General features: G+C 38.4%; 1 protein-coding gene across 1 annotated transcript in view; it reads right to left on the bottom strand.

The window, feature by feature from the left end:
* The window catches only part of ZDHHC15 (zinc finger DHHC-type palmitoyltransferase 15), a 154,392-nt gene extending 133,934 nt beyond the window's left edge, over positions 1 to 20,458 (bottom strand). Inside the window, exons 1-2 of the mRNA XM_050901507.1 lie at positions 20,402 to 20,458; positions 14,411 to 14,560 (exon numbers count right to left, since the gene is read on the bottom strand). Coding sequence (XP_050757464.1) covers positions 14,411 to 14,462 — 52 coding nt within the window. The 5' untranslated portion in view covers positions 14,463 to 14,560; positions 20,402 to 20,458. The remainder of the gene's footprint in view (positions 1 to 14,410; positions 14,561 to 20,401) is intronic.
* Between the last annotated feature and the right edge of the window lie 384 nt (positions 20,459 to 20,842).

Raw genomic sequence — 20,842 nt, 5'->3', positions numbered from 1 at the left:
TTTAGCCATTCACTGTCCAAAAAAAAAAAAGTTAAGCATTGTATGCAAATTTAAACAGCTGCTAAACTCACATCAACCTGTGATGTGCTCAAAGTTTAAAAAAAATAAAATAAATCTGTTACTTTTTTTTATTTTCCAATTCAGAAGGTTTTTTCATGGAGCTCATGGACAGCAGAACCAAAACACTGAGAGAAGTTGCAAAACTTGGAAGTCCAGATTATACTGAAGACTCAAGAGATTCCTCTAGTTTGGATTAGCTCCCAAACTCCTAGATGCTCATTTTAATGGAAGCATGATGGTTTTATTCTCTTTTTATTCACTCTGCTTTTGCATCAGTACATGTATCCCAATCTCTTAATTTTGAAACAACATTACAAGGTAAAGAATCAGATCCTTTAACTTCAACCTGTCATGACTTCTCTTATATATATATATAAAAACATATTCTCCTTGCAACTCAAGTCCAGGATTTCACAGTAATTCACTCAAATCATGTACAGTTTAGGGGAAAATGGTTTCATCTTTCTATTCCATGCCATTCCTCAGCACTTCCAAGTCAGCAGAAGGAGGCTCGCTCACCATCAATTAATTACCTTCAGAACTTGCAATAAGCTTTTCTAAGTAAGCCCTTTGAGAACAGGCGTAGGAGTGAGCTGCCGAAATGTAGAGGTTGCAGTAAATGTGTTGATTAATGAAGCACTAGATGGCACCCTAGCATTCAGCTCTTAAGAGGTTTTTACAGCCCTTTTCTCACCCAGATTTGGAAACAATACAGGTACCTGAATTTTATTCAGGTCAAGAATGAGGATTTTTAATTCTTTACATGGGAATGTGTCTTCGGAAATTCCATCTAATGTAGTAGTGCCAGATTACAAATAAAAAAAATTCTTCTATTCTACATAAGCAATTAGTTCTTCTAAATAAAAGAATTTTAGAAATGAGTAAGCAATTCCATTACTGCAAGCAGTTTAAAAGCAGCCTTTAGATTAGAGAAAAATATTATGTTGACATGTTTCTTTTCTTCTTGCCACTAAACAGTCAAGAAAAAGTTGTAATTAATTTCTGAAAATCCACCTGAGTGCCTCTGTAAATGCTGGACAAGTCAGCAGAGCTGATGGTATGCAAAGATTTAGTTGTCCTGAAACAACAAGGTCTTTGTGTGTTCTGCCAAAGAACCTGCACCTATTTCCAGTGCTATTAGGATGCAAGGAGGCACTGTTATCTCTAGACAGCATACTGATAAGAAAATTCAGGCTTTGAGCAATTAAATGATATGGTCAAAACCGCAGAGGAAATCTGTGTCAGAGCAAGGAAATGAAGCCATTCCAGGTCAGTGACTTACCCAGGAGGCAGTCTTTCCCTCTTGCTCCCAGCAAGTCTTGGGACTTGTTAAAGTGCATGTCAAACAACTGGTAGTAGACAAATTCCATTCAGGACTCATACAGAGCATCAAAGGGTTTGAAATAAGGTAGCCGGCCTGTAGGTGGATCGTGGCATCCTTTTCAGAATTCTCTCACACAACCAATACTCTCCTTTTCTGAAGCAAGGACAAAACAGGATGTTCTACCTTGTCTCTGAATTATTGCCGTGAAACTTTATTATGGCAGAGAAAGAGCAATACCAAGAAGATGAGCACAGACTTTTAGGTACATTCTAGATCACCGAAAGAATAAAGGACCACAGCAGACAGACAACACAGAAAGCTTATGGAAAACAAGACTAGTAGATAAAGAATGGCTTAGGAAGCAGAGAAACTGGAAGGGGAAAAAAAAAATTATACAAGCAACAACAAATGTGCTATTTAAAATAATAAAAAGTGGAGAGATCTAGGCCTTGCTAAAGTTTAAATTAGACGATTGAAATTGATTTTACGAAAACCACTTAAGTTACACCAGGGTACATGAGGTCAGAATTGGACCCAAAGAACCTAATCTCTCACCATATCAACAAGTTAGCAGGTGGTCAAGACAGTCCAGCTGGAGAATGGGCTCAAATTTTCAGTGAGCTAATACACACGCTAATCTTTCACTTCTGCAGACCTGGATTCAAAACTTAAGATCATGAACTAAAATTAGTCTGCTGGTTTCATTCTAGTCCCCATTTGTGCACGGCACAAAACCACCATAAAAAGTGTCATGACTGGCAATCTCTCTAAGACAGGCCCAGTTCTGGAATAGCAGGAAATGTTGTAAGTTAGGACTGAAGCACACTGGCACAGCTGTGTGTGGAATTTTACACTCTCTGCCCACATTATGCTTGCCAAAGCCAAATGTTTTTTCTCCTTGACTTCTGCAAGTGCCACATTCATGCTGAAAAAAATAAAAGGAGAGAAAGGAAAGAAAAGAAATACAGAATGAATCATTGCAGTCACTGGAACCAACACTACTGATTCACACTGTACATCTGCAGTAAAGGCAGTGATATTGCATAGGGTATAAATTTGTACAGAGTTTATTTACAGTATCTAGTTTTGGATTTGGTTATTTTGGGTTGTTTTGGTTTGGGTTTGGTTTTTTTGGTTGGGTTTTTTTTTTTCTTTAACTTAGTACATAGCTTCTTTTTGTCCCATAATAATGGTGCACATTGCTAAACTGGGTCTATAACTTCTGAACTGGACTAAGACAAAGTACTGTAAAACTAGAAGATTCTCCCACTCAAGTGATTGTCCCAGCTTAGCTGACTAGTGACCCAACCTAGAACATGCTTGAATGCATTAACATAAAATATTCATAGTTATCCATGACAGTTCACTGGACGAACTCCAGCCACATAAAACAAAGATAATCAGCCACATGTCAATAACGAAAAATCACATCCAACTCGTAAGTCCAATATAACATCATGTATTAATACAGGCTGTCATATTCAATAGTTAGAATCTAAAAGAAGGGCTCCTGAACTATGCCCTATCCCTCTAAAACCATTTAGTATTGAGACAGGTTTTTTGCAAGTAAAATTTCTCCCATGCATTATGAAACTTGCAGCCAAAACAGGCAGTGAAAAATAAGGTCTTCAGTAACACATAAGGTAATATAAAAATGAGCAGTTTGGGGCGGTTATGAGATCTTTAAGATCGCAATAAAGGAACACACAAGACTGAGTTAAAAGGAAATAAGGAATCAACTGATATAGGAGCTTAATGAATTATTCTATTTGACAATTATCAGCCATAAATAACATGACTCCACTACATCACAGAATTAAATAAGACTAGCTGACTGGAATTAAATAAAGCAGGACTGTAACTTTTGCCAGCAAAAATACAAAAGCCAGATAACAGTAGCAGCAGTAGTTGCTGTTAATCCCAGGAAACAGTTTTTCTCCTTTTGCCAAAGCAGCCATTCTTCCCAAGAGCAATTCTCATTCCGAGGCCAAGGTGGTGCTCAAATATAGTAAGTAAAAAATACCTTTCTTGGAAGCTACCTGCTTCAACTCTACCCCTTCCAATGCATTCAAGCGGGGAAAGAACCAAAACAATTTACTCTCCAAAGGAGGACTTGGACTTTCATGCAATGGAGTTTCTACACATAGCTACTAAGGTAAAAATGTGCACAGTCAAAACTAGCAGATTAAAAATCAAATGTTCTATGAATTTACCAGTTTATCTACAGATTACTTTTTCTAAAAAAGCTCTATGTTCCTCATCTGGACTATATTTTGAGAATAGCTTCTATTTAAGAAAGCTTCAGTTAACTTCTAGATAAACACGACAACCTCCCCAACTATGTTTTGGGTCCTCACTCACAGTTTTTTGGTCTTTATATCACTAGAGTTTGCTTCAGTTTCAAAGATCCCAGAAAAAGGTGTTCAACAAACACCAGTAAGAAACCTGGAATTTCCCTCCCATTAATGTATTAATACACTGAGTAGTCCTTACTAATGGGGTGGACTTCACTGGCTATTGTTAGTTCTTGTAGGCTCCATGCCTCTAGAAACTTACTTCTCAGGAAGAGGAAAGCCTAAGGTAGATGCCTAGGACTGCAAAGCAGAAAGAGACCAGTTCTATTTCTGTAGCTACAAAAACCAAGGAATAAATAACAAATAGAATCTGAAACTGGCCACAGAATTGAGAGGTTTAAGCTGTGCATTTGCAACATGCTCACTCTGTTCCCATCTAATTTTCTTCCTTAAGTCATAGTCATAGAAAATCTGGAAATAAAAATATGCTTTCAGTGGATTGAGCAGGTTGGACAGTGGAACATGATTTTCTGTGGCCCTGTCTAAGTGAGCACAGATAACACTTCGTTTCTCAGAAATGTTTCCAAGTGAAAAGTCAAGAGACTTTTGGATTCATCTGAAAGTAAAACTTGCAATGTTAAAAATGGACAACCCCATTCTGGAAAGTTCAGTTTTTATTTCAGGTTCACAGTTGTTAATGATCTTGTATTGATGCAATACATGAATATATAAAAGCGACAAAGCCTCCAAGAAGTTCCACTGATATCCCAATTAGACAATGTAATAAAAATCCCACATAGCTCTCTAGAAAAAGCCCCAAATACACACAATACTGTCAAAGTGAAAGATCAGAGACCTAGATTTTAAAAAATATTTTTAGTTTGTACGGCAGGAAACACTTCCTGGTAGCAGCTCCCTCCGTAGTCACCTCAGTGCATAACAGTTTTAGCTGAGCAGCTTTTGGCTAATTCACACCATTCTACCTCAAATGCTTACACAGGTGTGAGCTGCTGAACCTGGCTCTTTTGCAGACAGCTGTGGCAGGAAAAAAAAAAATAAAAAAAAAAATCCTCGGACTACAGACCAAAAGCAAAGCAGGGAAGAAAGGAAAAAATCAATTGACTTCTGCTACCAAGTAAAAACTTTACAGCTGTTTTAAAAAGGTACTGAGCTACCAATTTGCTTTTCTATCACACCAGTTATTAGGCACACTCCTGGCTTTAATAACCATTTTCTGCTCCAGCCATTTGTGTAATAGAAAGCCGAATATAGGGCAAGCAGAACTTGTTCAATTAGAAATGCTGTTTGCTAAGCATTCAGAGGAAGTTACAGAATTGTGTGTTTCACCATAATGATATTTAATCTAATGAAAATTTTCTTAAAATAGGATTTGTTTCCTTTACATGACATAAACATATTGTTCATGCTAATTACAGCTGATTCACACAATAAAGCAGCTACCATAAAATTAAAACACGGATATGTGAACAAGTTAGTACAGGGTAAACTAGGTTATGAACCTTTAGGGTACATCACCTGTGCTGTGGTAACGCCACGTAAATGTTTTCATCCCATGGTAAATTAAAAGTAGCTGATCCTTATTCAAAGAGCTGTTGAAAGAATTTCTGCTCCTTTGCCAGCTAGTCCTCTGGCTTTGAACAGATGTGGTCAGAAACTATATGAGACCACGTCCTGGCAGGAACTACAAATCAAGATACTACCATAAAGCAAGAAGCAAATACCAACCCTGCTTAAAATGCTGTAAACCCTATCACAGGCTTCAGCGAAAACACAATTTTGCCTGCTCTTTCTGGGTTTGTTTCTTAGAAACTACTTATTCAAAATGCTTAGAGAAGTGACCTGGCCATTAATCCAACATTTGTGTGGTTGCAACGCAACAGACATTTCAGAAAACTTTGGTCTGACAGAGTGCTTTAACTCAAATTGTTTCTTTACAAACATCTTGACATATGGAGAACATTATCCTGGCGGCTCATGATGACCTATGATCTACATGACTAGCGCTGTTATAACAGCAAGAAACATATATGTAGTTAGAAAGGAAAAGTGAAGAGTAGGTTGAGTGCGTACACAGATATATTCCAGCAGTCTCTAGGGAATTTTGACATACAATATAAACAATTATAATGAGTATGAGAGTTATCTGAATCTTCCTAGATTACCCTAGAAATGTTTTTCCTCATGTGTGTAACATTTTGGATAATAGCAGTAGTACTTACTGGAATGAAGAATTACTTCTGTAAGCTTGGGATTGTGTCTGTTATAACTAAATACAAAGTCTTTGGAACAAGCCTTCTGATAACTCAACCAGAATATTATTACCTACTATTGATCCAAGAACTGAGCTGAAATTTGGAAATTTGAGTTATTTCAGTTAGAATGGAAAATACTTGAACTTTCACAGCTGTGATTCCAGATTTCAAAATAAGTTTCAGATATTCCCTTTCTCTTTTCTCAGAAGCAACAGTTATAGTGCTATCATGCCCTGTGTCCTTTGAAACGCAACAATTCATCAACGAAAAATACAACCCAAAAAACCAATCACCTACAAATCACCTCCTTCATCTGAGCCACATTATTAAAGCTTTTAATGCCTGAATATGTCTGGCATTTTTATGAAGATATTAGTCATAATAAAATACTAGTTCATTCATTCATTTTCATAGCTCCCCAGATTTCTTTTTGAATTCCAGAAATCCATTTTGAAAAACAGTTCAAGTTTTGGATGGGCGTAAGTCTCCAGACAGTGCCTTTATCTGAAGCCAATTAGGCAACTCAGTTTTGGAACTTCTCTTTAGTTGTATCAGATACTCCTGCCTAGTAACTCTTGCTAAACTAGTACCATATAGAGCAAAGATTTCATTATACATTCAGAGTTTAACCCCAATATTGGTATTTAACGGGCCACTTAACTAAAGGTGTTGGCACCGGTATCTCAACACTTTGCTTTTTGAGCTTCATTGCTGTCTGTTCATCAAGCTGGGAGAGGGCTGCATGCTTGCGGCACTTTGTTCTGCCTCACTCTGTATTTGTAAAAGTCCTTGTTCTAATAATCCACCTTTTCCACCGGACCAGCATCTGACCTGTTCCCTTCCAGTTTTTGCATCACTGATACTTTTCCTTGTTTGCACAGACAACGTATTATTTCTGTAAATCTTCACGTGTGTCATGAGCTGGATTACGATCAGGTATTAAAAGACAAAGTTGTACAAAAATAGTTTCCAGCTTCCATCATCCCCATTAACAACAACTGCTTTTAAGTTCTCCAAGGAATGATTAAAATTCAGTGGCAAATTCTATGGTCTCCTGGGGGGACCTTTGGTCTCCTTTCCTGATCTTGCTCTGGAAGTCCAAATGCAACTGAGCAACGGCACCTACACACCTATTCCTTGGAAAGGTAGGTGATAAGATGGGAAGTTCTCAAGCTGCAAGATACTGAATCAGACCTAACTAGATGGTCTCCCGCTTCTCTTGCTAGTATTTAGCCATGTTGACATTGATGACTGACCCCAAAACCCATACCCAGTGCCTGCATTACCTGGCACAAGCCATTTCACACAGTAAATTCTGCAGCATTGCTTGACTTGGGTGACTCTGTCCAGCCATTCCACTGAGATACGATATAGACTAGAATCAAATCCATTAAGTCAGTTTTGCATTATTTGGGCTTGACCAATTTGACCTCGCCTTTTGGAAATCCCCTCATTACCAAAAAAGTTCAATAAATGTTCCATCCGATTTAAGTTCTTTTACTTCCTTAACCCTTTGACATAGCTAATCTCTGCTGAGAAATCTCAGAGCTTTCCTGGTCTCCTGTGTTCCACCGAACTTCTTTCCTGACAGGAGGAACCACAGATCTGTCCCCAGCGTTTCACACTGCTGCATTATTAGCTGAGTTTCGCCATCTATCCAGACACTGTAACAAGCACTCTTTGGTCCTTTCTGGGAAAACTTTACTCATTGTTCTACTTCTTCTCATGAAACCTCTCAGTTTAGTCATAATAGTTTCTGGAAAATTTTGAGCTCCTCAAGCATCTCCTGATTATCATTTCTTCTTTGTGACCTAAATAAGTTGGCAGACTTCAGGGTCTTAGACATCTGAATGAATCAAGACAGGAAATAGTTGATAGAGCCAAGTATCTTCACTGCACGCCCTCCCCATTCGCAAAGATCATATAAAGTTGTATATTCCTACACGCAGCAGGAATCAAAAGAGTAGTTGTCCGTTCACCAACTCCAGCCTCTTTCTAGGTAGCATTCACTCCCAAGCACTCCTTGCTTCTCAGCTTTTCCTTCCTACCTATCAGAGCTCTTATGACTACGTCTGCTGCCGCCCTTCTGCCACTTCTCTCATCCTCTTTCTTCCTCGCTTTCACCTTCAAACAATGACATTCTGCTACCCATATTTGCATTCCACACGCATTTGCTTTGCAGGCCTGTGTTTGGAGAGGAGGCTTCTAATACTCTGCTTCTCCCATTTGGTTTCATAAGGGAGATCTCCTGCTGAAAGCCATCCCCATACACTTTAGTGTCCACGTATGACAGCCTTTGAGCATGCTCATGTTCACTTGCCACGGTTCAGCCAACTGACAGTAGGCTAGTAAGCTGCAGTAAGTCAATTAAATTCCTGATCTGAGAGAACGAAGCTCTGTCTTTGTGTCCTCTCTTCTTCTGGAAGTACTAGTAGCGCTGGTTAGCACCAACTTGAATGCTGGCTGTTGTCACTGCAGCATTAGTCCACAGGAATCAAGCCAAGCAGAGGGACTGTCTTTTTTTGTTCGAAACCAATGATTGGAGACTTTGATCCCAAAGCACCTACTCAAATTGATTAAGCTGTGGCAACCCCATTACAATAGTAAGACAAAACATGTTAACTCACATGTCTTTCACAAGAGTTTAACCAAAGGCATTGCACACCTTGCATTTCTGACACTCTACATCCATGGACATTGTTGGGTCCATTGCTCATATGACAAGCAACAACTTGATCAAATTTACTTGGCTTAACATGTGCCCAAGAACTATGTCTTTCATGAACTATACTGTCAGGTCCCTCAGAAGGAAAAAGAATACAGTACTCCTCTCTCTGCTGTTTAGACTGAACATCATGTCCCCAGATCTGGCCAACAGCTTCCCAGCAGTGCATAACTTTCTGCACTAGACTCAGCTTCACTCCGTAGGAAAACCAATAATGGAGAATAAAAATAAAACAAAATTATTATTTTTTTTAAGTGCTTGAGAAAGTGAGCGTCTCTTTAGCTGTTAGCTCTATTATTTCTGTTAGGAACTAATTTTTTGATGTTTCCACAACTACAGCTTTCCAAAGCCTACACAAGAACAAACTGGGGGGGGGAGGGAAGGAAAAAAGTTTTGTTTTGGTTTTTCAGATTAATTACAGTAGGGCTCAACAATTGGGAAACATGGATTGTACAAGAACTACTGCAAAATGGCAACCATTAACATGTTATTCTATACAACATTAAGACACTATCAATATTTTCCAGCTGAAATCTGTCCTGGTTTTCTTCTGTCCAGTGCTCCGTGTTTAGTCCAAGAATATTAATGATGAAAATCTAGACAGCGTTACATTGTGTGAACTATTAGATGTACACTGATGATACTTGATTTTATATTGCCTTTGGCTTAGTCAGTTCATAGAATTTAAATGATCTGAATTCTGGCTAGCATCTGCTGTCGAATGAGTAAACAGTAAATCAAACTTAAGACTTCATTACAGAGTTGGAAGTCTGTTTTCCTACAGACCTGATAGACCACATGATGCAATCAAACACATTATTATCTGTCAAGCATCCAAAAACGAAGTAAATGACTCATAAAAGCAATAAATAAGACACGGTCTCTGCCCCTGAAATACCTTACATTGTAAAATTAAAACAAGACTCCCAGAAAGACTAAATCCTGGGGAACCAAGTTATTCCTATAATGGAAAGGAAGAACGTGGGTTACACAATATGATAAAGCACACAGACACGCTCCTACAAGGGAGTAAGAGTGGAACTAAAACCGCCCACAGCTGCATTAGGCTTATATGTGCATGTCTTCTCCCCACAGAAAACACCAGTTACCTTATTCAGTAATTCTGTTTGGATGTTTTCACAGTATTCATATTTCCTTGGGCAGTAGATTCCAGTTTTTCCCCTAAATGAAGGTGTGTCTACTTTCCCATTTTTAGTGTAATAACCTACAAATCCATGAGGTTGTTGTAGGACACTCCTGAGTTTAACTGGGTCTTTGTTAGAGTTGTTAGATAGCAATCAATAGGTATTTCCAGCAAATTAGTGCTAATACCTCTTCTGACTACCGGTTGTTCACATACAAATAACTCAATACAGTTGAACTTCGAAAGCTTTAACTTTAAAGCAAAAAAATCCTAGTTCTGTGCAGCAATAACCAAAAAATCATAACTGCAGAGCGTACTCAGCAGGCATCCCTATGATTTACAATACAGCCTAATAAAATTATGCTTCACGGAGGAAGGGAAGAATCTTACTCTACCCCACCATGCCTGGCTCGTGTGACAGACAGCAGCTGCTACTGAGATAATTTGCAGAAGGCAGAGTGTATTTCAAGAACGCATTTAAACATCCAAACACAGCTGTACATATACATGACCATACACACATGAAAAGAAATATATGAAATAATTACAGAAGCCTCCATTATACTTACTGCTTACATTTTGCAATTAGGTACTAAGGCTTTTATATTTCAAATACACATGGATTTATTTTTTATTAGGAAGGTCTAGTAGTCATAACATAAACAATGTTTTCACATTCTGTTAATTCAGACTTCCTAAAATTAATTACATTTAAAAGCATAGGTATTTGGACAACACCAGGCACAAAGCTCCAAACTTCTACTTCGGTTATAACAGCCAAGGAGTACTACAGTGACACTGGCAACTGACCCTCCTGGTAGTGACTTTTCTCTTAATACATTAGACCTTCAGCACCTGACAAGTATATCGAATGTTAAATGGCTCATGGTACCAATAAAGAGTATGGATAACTACTTTGAAACAGAATCAGATAAAATTTTGCATTGCATTTTATAAGTCTGAAACTTTCACTATTGCCAAAACATTTTTGCATTTATAGACATTTTTAAACATTATTTAAAATTGTCTGAGAACCATTCTTTATCCAGGACTCAACTGGGGGATGTGAAGAACAACTATTCAAATTTTTGTCTTATCTCCATTGTTCCAATCTTGCCATAGACTTCCTCTGCTATAATCTGTCTGAAGTCTTTCCTCAGGACAAAAATCAATGTCCCAAAATGCTTTTCACCATTATAGAAGTATTCCCTATGCTTTGCAACATGTATGCTTCATATACCCTAATTAATCTTCATAACTACTTCATTTAAATGAGTGGTACTCTCAAACAGGACACTGAAGCACAGCAAGGTCAAAAATGTTCAGCAGTTTTAATGAACTGATTCAAGATGCCCAGGACCATATTTTTCAGAGTACCTACATATCAAAAACATAGCTCCTGTTGACTTGCTCTAGTCAGACTTGAACACCTTTCTTAGCACTTGTACATGAGAGCCTCAAAACATATACCTAGAAAGCCACCACCACGCAAATTCTGCGAGCCCAACCAATTTGGTTTATATGCCTCACCTAGCGACACAAAGTACCACGATGGTAGGCATCAGCACAGAATTAATTTCTCCAGGACAGTGTTCATCTATGCTACCAAGAGATGATCCCTGTTCTGCAGCCCCTGTCAGCCCTATCCATCAATTCCAACAGCTGCAAATAGTGAGGCAAGTATCCTACAGAAAACTAAGCTCTTTAATATCTGCAAAGTGTCTTCCTCAAAGCAGGTCCATCAAGTGCACCTTAACGAGCATCAGTCACAGAAGAAAAAAAAAAAGGTAGATTGAATGTATGTATGCCAAAAAGCACACATTCATAGAAGGGGATGGGAAACTCTGTTGTTTAGCATTTTATAACTTTTTTGTGCTCTAATTTGCAACCTTAATGTTTTCAATGTTACGTTTTGAAAAAAAAACAGAAAGTCTACCATGTGGCATCATGCTGGCACCTGTATGATTCATCATCAGTTATAGCCTTTACATCTACCATACAGGCCTCCGCCATTTGAGCTAAGAGTAACTGACAGTAACAGTATATAGTCATCCCTGATGTACACCACTACAAAAGGGGATAACACACGTTTATAACTTGGCCAAGTATCTGTAGATTTTCACCGAGAAGGAAAGGATACATCTCTAACACAAAAGCAAATGTCTGCTTTCTACATCAAAACAAAGAACTGCTAGAATTTAAAAATAAAAACACAAGGGGGAAAAAAGAAACAAAAACATAGAACACACCAGAATTTTTTAGCACTGAAGAAATAACGTATTTTTCTTTAGTCTTGTGCAAAGAGCTGGCCGGCCTCTTTTGGCTTAAGCTTTAAAAATAAGAAAAAAGAAAAACAGAAAAAAAAATTCAGACTAGGATTGACAACTAGCATGGAAAATTTCAGCCCAAATAGTTAATATTTGGAAATGTTTTAAGCAACTGAAAACATCTTCTAATGGTATGTGTCAGGCAAACTTAATAATAGGCAGCAGAGCCAGGTGTGCCTATAATAAAATTGCTATTCTTTTGTAATTCCACAGCCAAAGAGTTACTGTAATTTGCCTACAGACACAACTCTTCCAAAATATTGTTTGCAGTATTAGGACCAACTTATCTTAAGAATACACAACATTATATAATGTCATTTTTAAAGTAAGAAGTACCCACCAAGCTTAGATCAAATATATGCATTTTGTTAACAGCAATAAGACTTCATAATACTCCAGAGGCTTTAATGGATTTCCTTTCCAGACATTAATCAAACAGATTTTCCTTAGTGGATGTAGAAAGCCCTTGTTCACTAAGTACCAAATCAATACTTTCACGCTAGTAAACAAGAAAAAGAAATAAACCTAGTCAGAAGACACCGAAATCTTGATTTATAAAACATTATTTTAATATATACCTAGAAACAAAAATTTAACTCGGACTATTGCAGTGGTATTTCTCACTAGAAGTAAAATGCAAAAGGAAAAGAATGTCAGTGAAAGGTATTCAGCATTTTTTCTTTCAGATGCAATAATCATAAGGCCAGTCTAATTTATCCCAAGTGACATGTTATTCTGTTAGCAGTCCACAAAATTTCTCCAGAATCAGGCCCTGACTATTCTCTGCTACTAGCCGTATTCTTTACAATTTTGTTCTAAAGTACCTATACTACATGACTAGGCTCTGTGGTCCAAATCGATAGGATAGAGCAGATGGTATCATAAAAGTAGTCACATAAAATGTAACAAATACAAATACTCCCTTATGTTAGCACACAAGTGAACTACATTTATTGGCCCTTAACAGGACAATCCTTAAACCCTCCAAAGACCACCTGATTCATGCTCCCTCTTGGATAACTTCAACAGAACCTAATCCTTTTACTACTTAATGCTTTAAATACAGTAAAGCTCTTTGCAGTTTACCAAAGTTTTGCACTCAAATTAGCGTGGTTCAGAGCTGCGACCTATTTTCACTCATGAAAAAGCAAACGTACACTGAACTGTAGCTACTCTGATATCCTATTGACTGAGTATTAGCAAGTATCTGGGGAGAAACAGCAAGGAATTGTCACCTCACAAGGAACTGGCAGTATCGGGGGGGGAGGCTCTCCCTGCCTTCCCAAATGCAACTCTACTTTTAGTGTTCTCATCTGCCAGAACCCAGTACAGAAGGCAACGAATACTCAACGCTAGCAATGAGCGTTTCTTCAGCCAAGAGATAAACCCACACAATAAATAGTGTGCAAAACATTTCAAATATATAGATACTTATACATACATGTGTGTATATATATATGAAAAAAGCCTTTGAGTCCCATATTTAAAAGTGTGCATGGTTTATTACCATCAAACGAGGTGTAAAAAAGCACAGATCTTGGCTGGCTGAAGTTGAGAGCAACACTAAGTGCCCATAGACTCTGCCTGCCTTGAGAAATCAGTTCCTGCTGTAAAATAACAGACTTTAGCACATTCTGCAGAATGACATCACCCAAAGTGGCCTGCCAAAAATGTTACTTTTACATTTCTTCAACAAGAAGATTTCCTTTCACCACTTTTTTCTTTTTTTTGACTTAGTCAATCGTTCAAAAATACTAAAGTTCTAAGTATTTCCAGGCCTATAGATTAGCAGCTTTTAACACATGCAAGTGACTATGCCTTTTAAAAATGTTGCGTGTATATGTATCTTTTTACCTGGTTCTTTTTAGTAGATTTATATTTGCAACCGTGCTGAGCTAAAATAATACAAGTTGATGCAATGACCATACTGAAATGATTTTTTCCTTTTGATTTATCGCTATCCCATGAAGAATACTCCATTTTATGTGAACAGTGAAAGTATGTCTACCCATTTAGCAAGTTGTAGGTAGCCCACTGGAAATTACTGAACATGAACAATAAGATAAATCAGTCAAACGAGAAAACTTTTGCATTTTCAAGGAAGCTGTTTAAAGCTTACTGGATGACAATTACAAGTAATGCATTCCACTCTTCCAAATAGTGTAAACAAAGTCGCTTAGTTGCAGAAATTACAGTTCTTTCACTGAAATATTCAAGATAAGCTCTTCACTTTTTCACTTCTGATGAGGGTTTTGCATCTTACCTTTGTAGAAGCCACAGCTGAAGTACACAGAAGTTTTTTCTTCGGCACTCATTTTTCTCAGGTGTTACTACTTTCTCCATCAGTAAGTTTTATGAAGTCAACATCCAGCTCCTCACTGCAGAAATTGTGTCTTCATTACTAGGTTTGAACCTAAATAAGATATTTCAATATTAGCTAATGCTGTAAAGGCTGGGATACTTTCCCTTTTGAAAAAAATAAAAGTAAAAAAAATGCAGGGTGTTCAAGCTAGGACTATAAGTTAAGAGTTATATATGCAACCCAATGCTATTTCTTTAACTTGTAAGACTGTTTTAAGTTCCTCTTTTGTAGTTTTTGTTTTTAAGCAAATGAATAGAAATACTACTGAAATTCAGATTTTTTTGGGACAGGAGCTGAACTAGTCGTAGTCCTAAATTTGAAGCACTTTGTATGGTACAGGAAATAAAGCAACTTCAGAGAACAATCCAGTGTTACCAAGGGGAGAGACAAGATAGTCCAATGCAATTTTCTAATTTTTTAATCCAATGCTGCAATGTCTTAAACATCACCAAAATTGTCATACTCCTAATAAATATTTATATAGTGTATATGTGTGCAGTATCTTTTAAAGACCAAACTTTGGATGAAACAATATTCTTTAGTTATTTTTCTCAGTGCTTCCACAATGATTTTTTTAATATAGATCGATTACATTAGGAAAAAGTAGAGCAGATAATGAATGCAACTGTTCGGATCTGCTTGTAAAGTAGCTCATATCTAATGTTCTCCAAGAACATATGTTACACTGCTCATGTAAGAAATATTTTTAAAAGTTAATTTTTATTTATTTATTGTTAAAAGAGTCTAGGCAATAGTAAATTAAGAACCCCAAATGTGCACTGCATTACTTTGTCATCTATGACCATTTTTTAATCTAAACCTTGAAAAACTTCCACAGTTAGTTCAGGTTACAAGTAAACGAAGGAGAACAAGGTTTTAAGAGTTTAATTTCAGGATTTGCAGCTCTTCCTCTTGTATGTCATCCAATTACAATTACTTTAGTGATGCTTTCTGTTGCCTGTCTTCAGATGACAGATAAAAGGCTGATACCATGAAACTGGCATTCTGTTTTCTTGTGACAAGAAAAAGAAGAATGAATTCACATCATATTCAAATACGCTGATCCCAATATGGCTCAGTGAGGTGAATGGAGTCTTACATAGGCATAAAATGAATTCTTAGTTGTTCTATTAGCTCAGCAATTCCAGGCAACAGAGGATCAATTTAGATTTAAGTATGTTTATACAATGGAAGGTATTTTTAAAACACAGAAAAACAAACCCCCACACATAGGCCCATTGCACAGAGAATGGGAGATTTGAATCCATTCTGCATATGATACAATATTTAGTAGAATTACAGTTACTTTTGAAGTTAAAACAACATCCTTGCATTTACAGTGGCTTTACTTGCAGATTGTAGTCCTCTTTCTTGAAAGGGCATCACGGCAAGGTAAGATTAAAGACAAACTTTATAAACCACCATTTTGTGGTATTAACTGTAGAAAAAAAGAGGAACTTTTCCCTTCAATACTTGTCAAGGCTGCTATAAGAACTTCAGTGCTAAATGCTCAGGTTACACATAATCCTCCAGCTGCGAGGCGACAATTAGCACCAAAATCTCTAGAAAAGCTTTCAGCTCTCAACAGGTGCCTCACCATTGTGCTCAGGTTTAAATCAAAGCCTGCCAGAGTGAACGTCCCACCTCCTGCCACCCCTCCCCTTTGAAACAACTCTTATTACAGCTCCTATCAGAGCAGCTCCACTCTCATTTTCTCCAAAAAGACCAAACATGACTTTCACTCCTTTGTTTAAGTGCTTTTTTTCCATTATCTGTCTTCATCTGTCTGACTGAGAGATCTGAAGGCAGGAAGTGGAATTTATTTGTTGTGTATTGTGAGTCTACTACTTCTCTCCTGACTGGTGAAAACAGGAGCAAATCCTTTGAGAGCCATATAATTATATCGACAAAAATCAGAAAGTCTTTCCCTTTCTCTAGGCAGTTTCAGGAATGACAGTCCAGAAAAACCGCAGAAGTACATCAGTCTGTAACAGTAATATTGTATCTGTATTAAAGTGTGAATTATAGATCTGAATTTCTCTGTAATACCGTGCATTATAAAATTTCCTTCCCTATCAAAAACCATAAATGTTCTTTAGATTAAAATTTGTTCCTGTCCTTTAGAACATCTTCACAAGGCAGGAATGGCAAAGTGCTTCTTACAATTCTGACTTCAACAGTAAGTACAAGCACTGTTAGAACACTTCTCAGAAATTTTCTCTTTTTTCCAATGTAGAGGAATGCAGAAGGAATATTTATTAGGAAGAATTCCCTCCTTACTAGCCAGTCAAGCTTTTCTGATCCAGTAACAAATACTTTCTGGCAAAATAAGCAATTTAGAACCCTGCAATACTCAAGGGAGGCTGACTGCCTAGTGAATTAATCATTTATAATAAAGAAAAAGAAAATGGTTATGAGAGATATCAAAAGATGTAGTAAAACATGATGGCACATAAAAGAATAAAAATCTTGACGTTTGATCTGACTTGTTTCCATATGGAGACAAGATTGATAATACAAACCAGATATTTCTTTGGTGCAATTCAGTTTATAAAGTCAAGTTTCCACAACACAATGAGAAAACAGCAAGTAGATTAAACATGCATGATTTCCAGTTTTGCTTTCTGCTCTGCATCTTGCAGAGTCCTTTTGCCATTACCTTTCTGGGCCATGCTCATGACTGCTCCTCCCAGTTTTTTGCTGCTTTCTGGTTTCTTTCCACCTCCTGTGGACAGATTCCAGCAGTTCACACCCTGCCCCTGGCAATCAGTCCCCAGGGAACTCAGCTCCCAAGACTCACGGCTGATTAACTGTAATTTATATCTATGCAAAAACCCCATGCTGCAGGATGCATGAGAGTGAACACTAGCCACGTTGCTGGTACAACAGCACTCAGTTCTCGATCCTACTAACCCAACTACCAAGTGGTACAGAGGATTTGGATCATTGGGTGATACAGATCTGGAATTACCAGCATACAATCTGCAACGTCTGTGTGACAGCAAACCCTCCTGGAGCTGAGACATGCAACCTGTTTACCATGATTGTTTTCTGAAGTATTTCTGCTCAGGAGAGTCTCAAGATGGTATTAATCTATTGGACTCTGAAAAAACCTAACAGTGTGACAGTTACTTGGAGAGAACGGTATCCTAAACAGTGCACTTGTACTTGCTAAGCCTTTAATACCAATTTTTTTTCCCCTCCATCAATTTAAATTTAGTAATAATTAATTCCTAATTGTGCATTTCTTTCCCCCACCCCCCTTGGATCTGAAGCCTCCCCTGGATCAGAAGTGATGAATACCATGGGAGGGAGGGTCACATAAATATCATACCTTCCACATGCAACTGAAGCTGTAGCCGTACACTACCTATCATAGCAGCCATTATCTCACGGTCATAACATGGAAATAGCTCCCAGTTATGCTGCAATTTCCTGCCATTCCTTTAGGATGGCTATAAGAAATAATTAATCATCTTCTGTATTGAAGCTGGTAGCTAAAAGAATGGCAATCTTCAAAGTCAGTGCACTGTGAACATGGCCTTACGCAAAGCAAAAAAGACAGAGGTGTCTGCTTGGAACAAGGGGCAGCTTTGGTAAAGCAGATTTTGAAAAGAGGTGCAGATGAGACAAATCAGACTGAGGATATTAAAACAGAAGACAAGAACAGAGAAGAAAATCAGTGTCACTGACAGTTCGCCACTGGCAGGAATAAGCTTCTGTATTGAAAGAAGTATATTCATATAACTGCAGCAAATCTAGTTTTTGCAACTCTGTTTAGTAGAATTCATAAGATACAGTTCTACTAAGTAGCAGAATTAAACTTTTTATTAAAAAAATCAAAACAAAATTTCAAAGTCTCAAATTTTCATAGATCAAAATTGACTCAAACAAAAATGGCATGAACACGTAAATGTAAACAGCATATTCTCTTTAATTATCTTAGTGCAACTAGTATCACTTTCAAGAGGAAAGCCTGGAGTCTTTCATTCTGGAAACAGCTAGAATGATCATGGACCCTTTAGGTTTTTTTTTTCTCCACCTTATTTTAAAGCTAGTAAATTCTTTGAAACAGATCTCCTCCTATAACATCCTTAGGTTTCCACAAAGCAGCAAATTTGTACTGAAAAGAAAATCTTCACCTAAATGTTTCCAACCCACTTTCCCAGAGAGAGGTTTAGCAAGTAACTTGACATGGTTGCAGGATGACACAGAGATTGCCCTGCCTACTTACTTCATTAGGCAGGTAATCAGCAGAACACACACAAAGCCAAAAAGACAGGATTTTGACTCCCAGCCACCCTAGATTTCACGCCAATTACAAAGATTAGTGGACAACCTGAAGTCATCAGTATGTTATATGTTTCATTGGAAAATATTAATCTTTTTTAGGGATTCACACTGACTATAGCAAACAGCCTATACAGGAAGATGAATTTCACTCTGCTGAATTACTTTGTTATCAACAGTTTAGGATTCACCAGGAGCCTTAACTACAAGCCAAGATTTAATTGTCCTAGTTTTTCAGTAATTGTAATAAAAAGACAGGTCTCTGATCCAAATTATTTACAATCTAAACAAGATTGAAAATAGCAAGGAAACACTGAACAAGCATCAATCCCTATAAACAGAAGTAATCTCAGGAAACCAGAAGCCTGTTGCTGTTGACTTTTTATGCAAGTGAAAGAAGAAAATTAGATTTATTTTGGTGTGCTTCTAAGGAGCCTCTCCAAAACGTGAAGGAAGCAAAAGTGAGAACATGAAGGTACTTTGTCACTTGTTCAGTGCATTTCCAGATAGAGTCATGTCTCAGCACTGAAAGAGGGGCAAAATAATAAGGAAAAGACATTAGAAATAAAGACATCAGAAAGAAAAAGAAAGAAATCAGGAAGCATCTATATAGGGAAAGAAGTGGACAAAGGAGAAGAGGAAGTTTAAGGAGTGAACTGAAAGTGGCACAAGGATTGCTGGACTTTAGATGTGCGATTCTGCTAGTTTACAGAACTTCAGCTGTTTTGCCGAGGAGAGAGCAGAAGTGATGGATGCAGCCCAGTGTGCGATAATCCTAAAGTCAGAGAACATATGCTTTGAGTTTAATCCAACTGCAGAGTTCTGGCAAACATGCTGAATTTATAGAGGCAAATACATCAACTTTAATTTTTTAGCAGCTGTGCTGCCCTTTAATTTCTTATACCCTGAAGTGTACACTTGTACCCCTTTCGCTTACCTCTAAAAAGCACATCACTTAGAACAGCCCAGCCTTTCTATCTGAAGCCAACTAACAGCTCTTGCCCACTGGAATTTTCTTTCAGATGTACTGTTATTTTCCACTTGTTCTGCCCGTTTTCTTCATAATCAAACACACATTGAAGTGTCTTCCTAGGAAGGCTGAGCCATACCAGCAGGAACCAAGACTCTCTAGTTCAGCTGGCAAGCTTCTCCCTAGGAATCCCAAATTATTCCAGATCCAGAAAGCCTCCTTTCTTTCACGATCCAAGCTTCTCCTCCCAGACCCACCAGCTCTCCTAGCTCTGCCCTAATACCTCCACGCATTTCAGTGTTAACTCTACTCAGTGTATCACAGCCGACTGCCATCAGCAACAGTGAAAGACCACCACTAATTGCACTTTTCCTTCCAGCCCTCAGCTGAGGATTTTACTCACACACCTCAGGTCACTGCTCTGCGGCTCCCTCCAGCAAAACCAAGCTGCCAGGCCTCTTTACAGAGTTCAGCAGGAGGCAATATCTACACCTCTTCCCCCCCCCCCCCCCCCCCCCCCCCCCCCCCCCCCCCCAACCCAATCAGGCCTTCGCACCAATTAAGCTTATTGACACCAGATTTTATACATTCCTTTGCAATGACGGCACACGCTTTTCTTAAAGCGAACAAACCTTTTAATGTAGGAGCGCGGCACAAGGTCCCAAAAGGTAAAGCAGTGATGGCAGTCAGCTCTGGCAGAGCAGCCCAGTCTCCTTGAAGCCAAAGGGGAGACAAGGATGTTGCAATAATGCTGCAAAAAAGGAGAAAGCATTAATTTTACACCTGTTGTTGTTTTCTTCCCCTGGCAGCTGAGGGAGAGGAGGAGCTGCATGGAGGCGAGGGGTGCAGGAGGAGTGGGAACCTGCTTTTTAAGGCCACTGGGGGAATGAGAGGGGCATTCGCCTGGGTCAGCAAATGCGGAGGAGGGTGAACACAGTTCCCCTCCCGGCCCCGTGCTCCAGGGCCCCTCTGGCTGCTCACCCCCAGCCCTGCCTGCCACTGCAGGGGGTAGGGAGGAACGTCCCACAGGGGACAGGAAGGGAAAATCCCCCCCAGAGCCTGGGCTCCCCACC

This window comes from Gymnogyps californianus, chromosome 9 (genome assembly GCF_018139145.2).
Source record: "Gymnogyps californianus isolate 813 chromosome 9, ASM1813914v2, whole genome shotgun sequence".
Taxonomy (NCBI): domain Eukaryota; kingdom Metazoa; phylum Chordata; class Aves; order Accipitriformes; family Cathartidae; genus Gymnogyps; species Gymnogyps californianus.
Note: the sequence above shows the minus strand (reverse complement) of the source record. Positions and strands in the feature narration are given on the sequence as shown.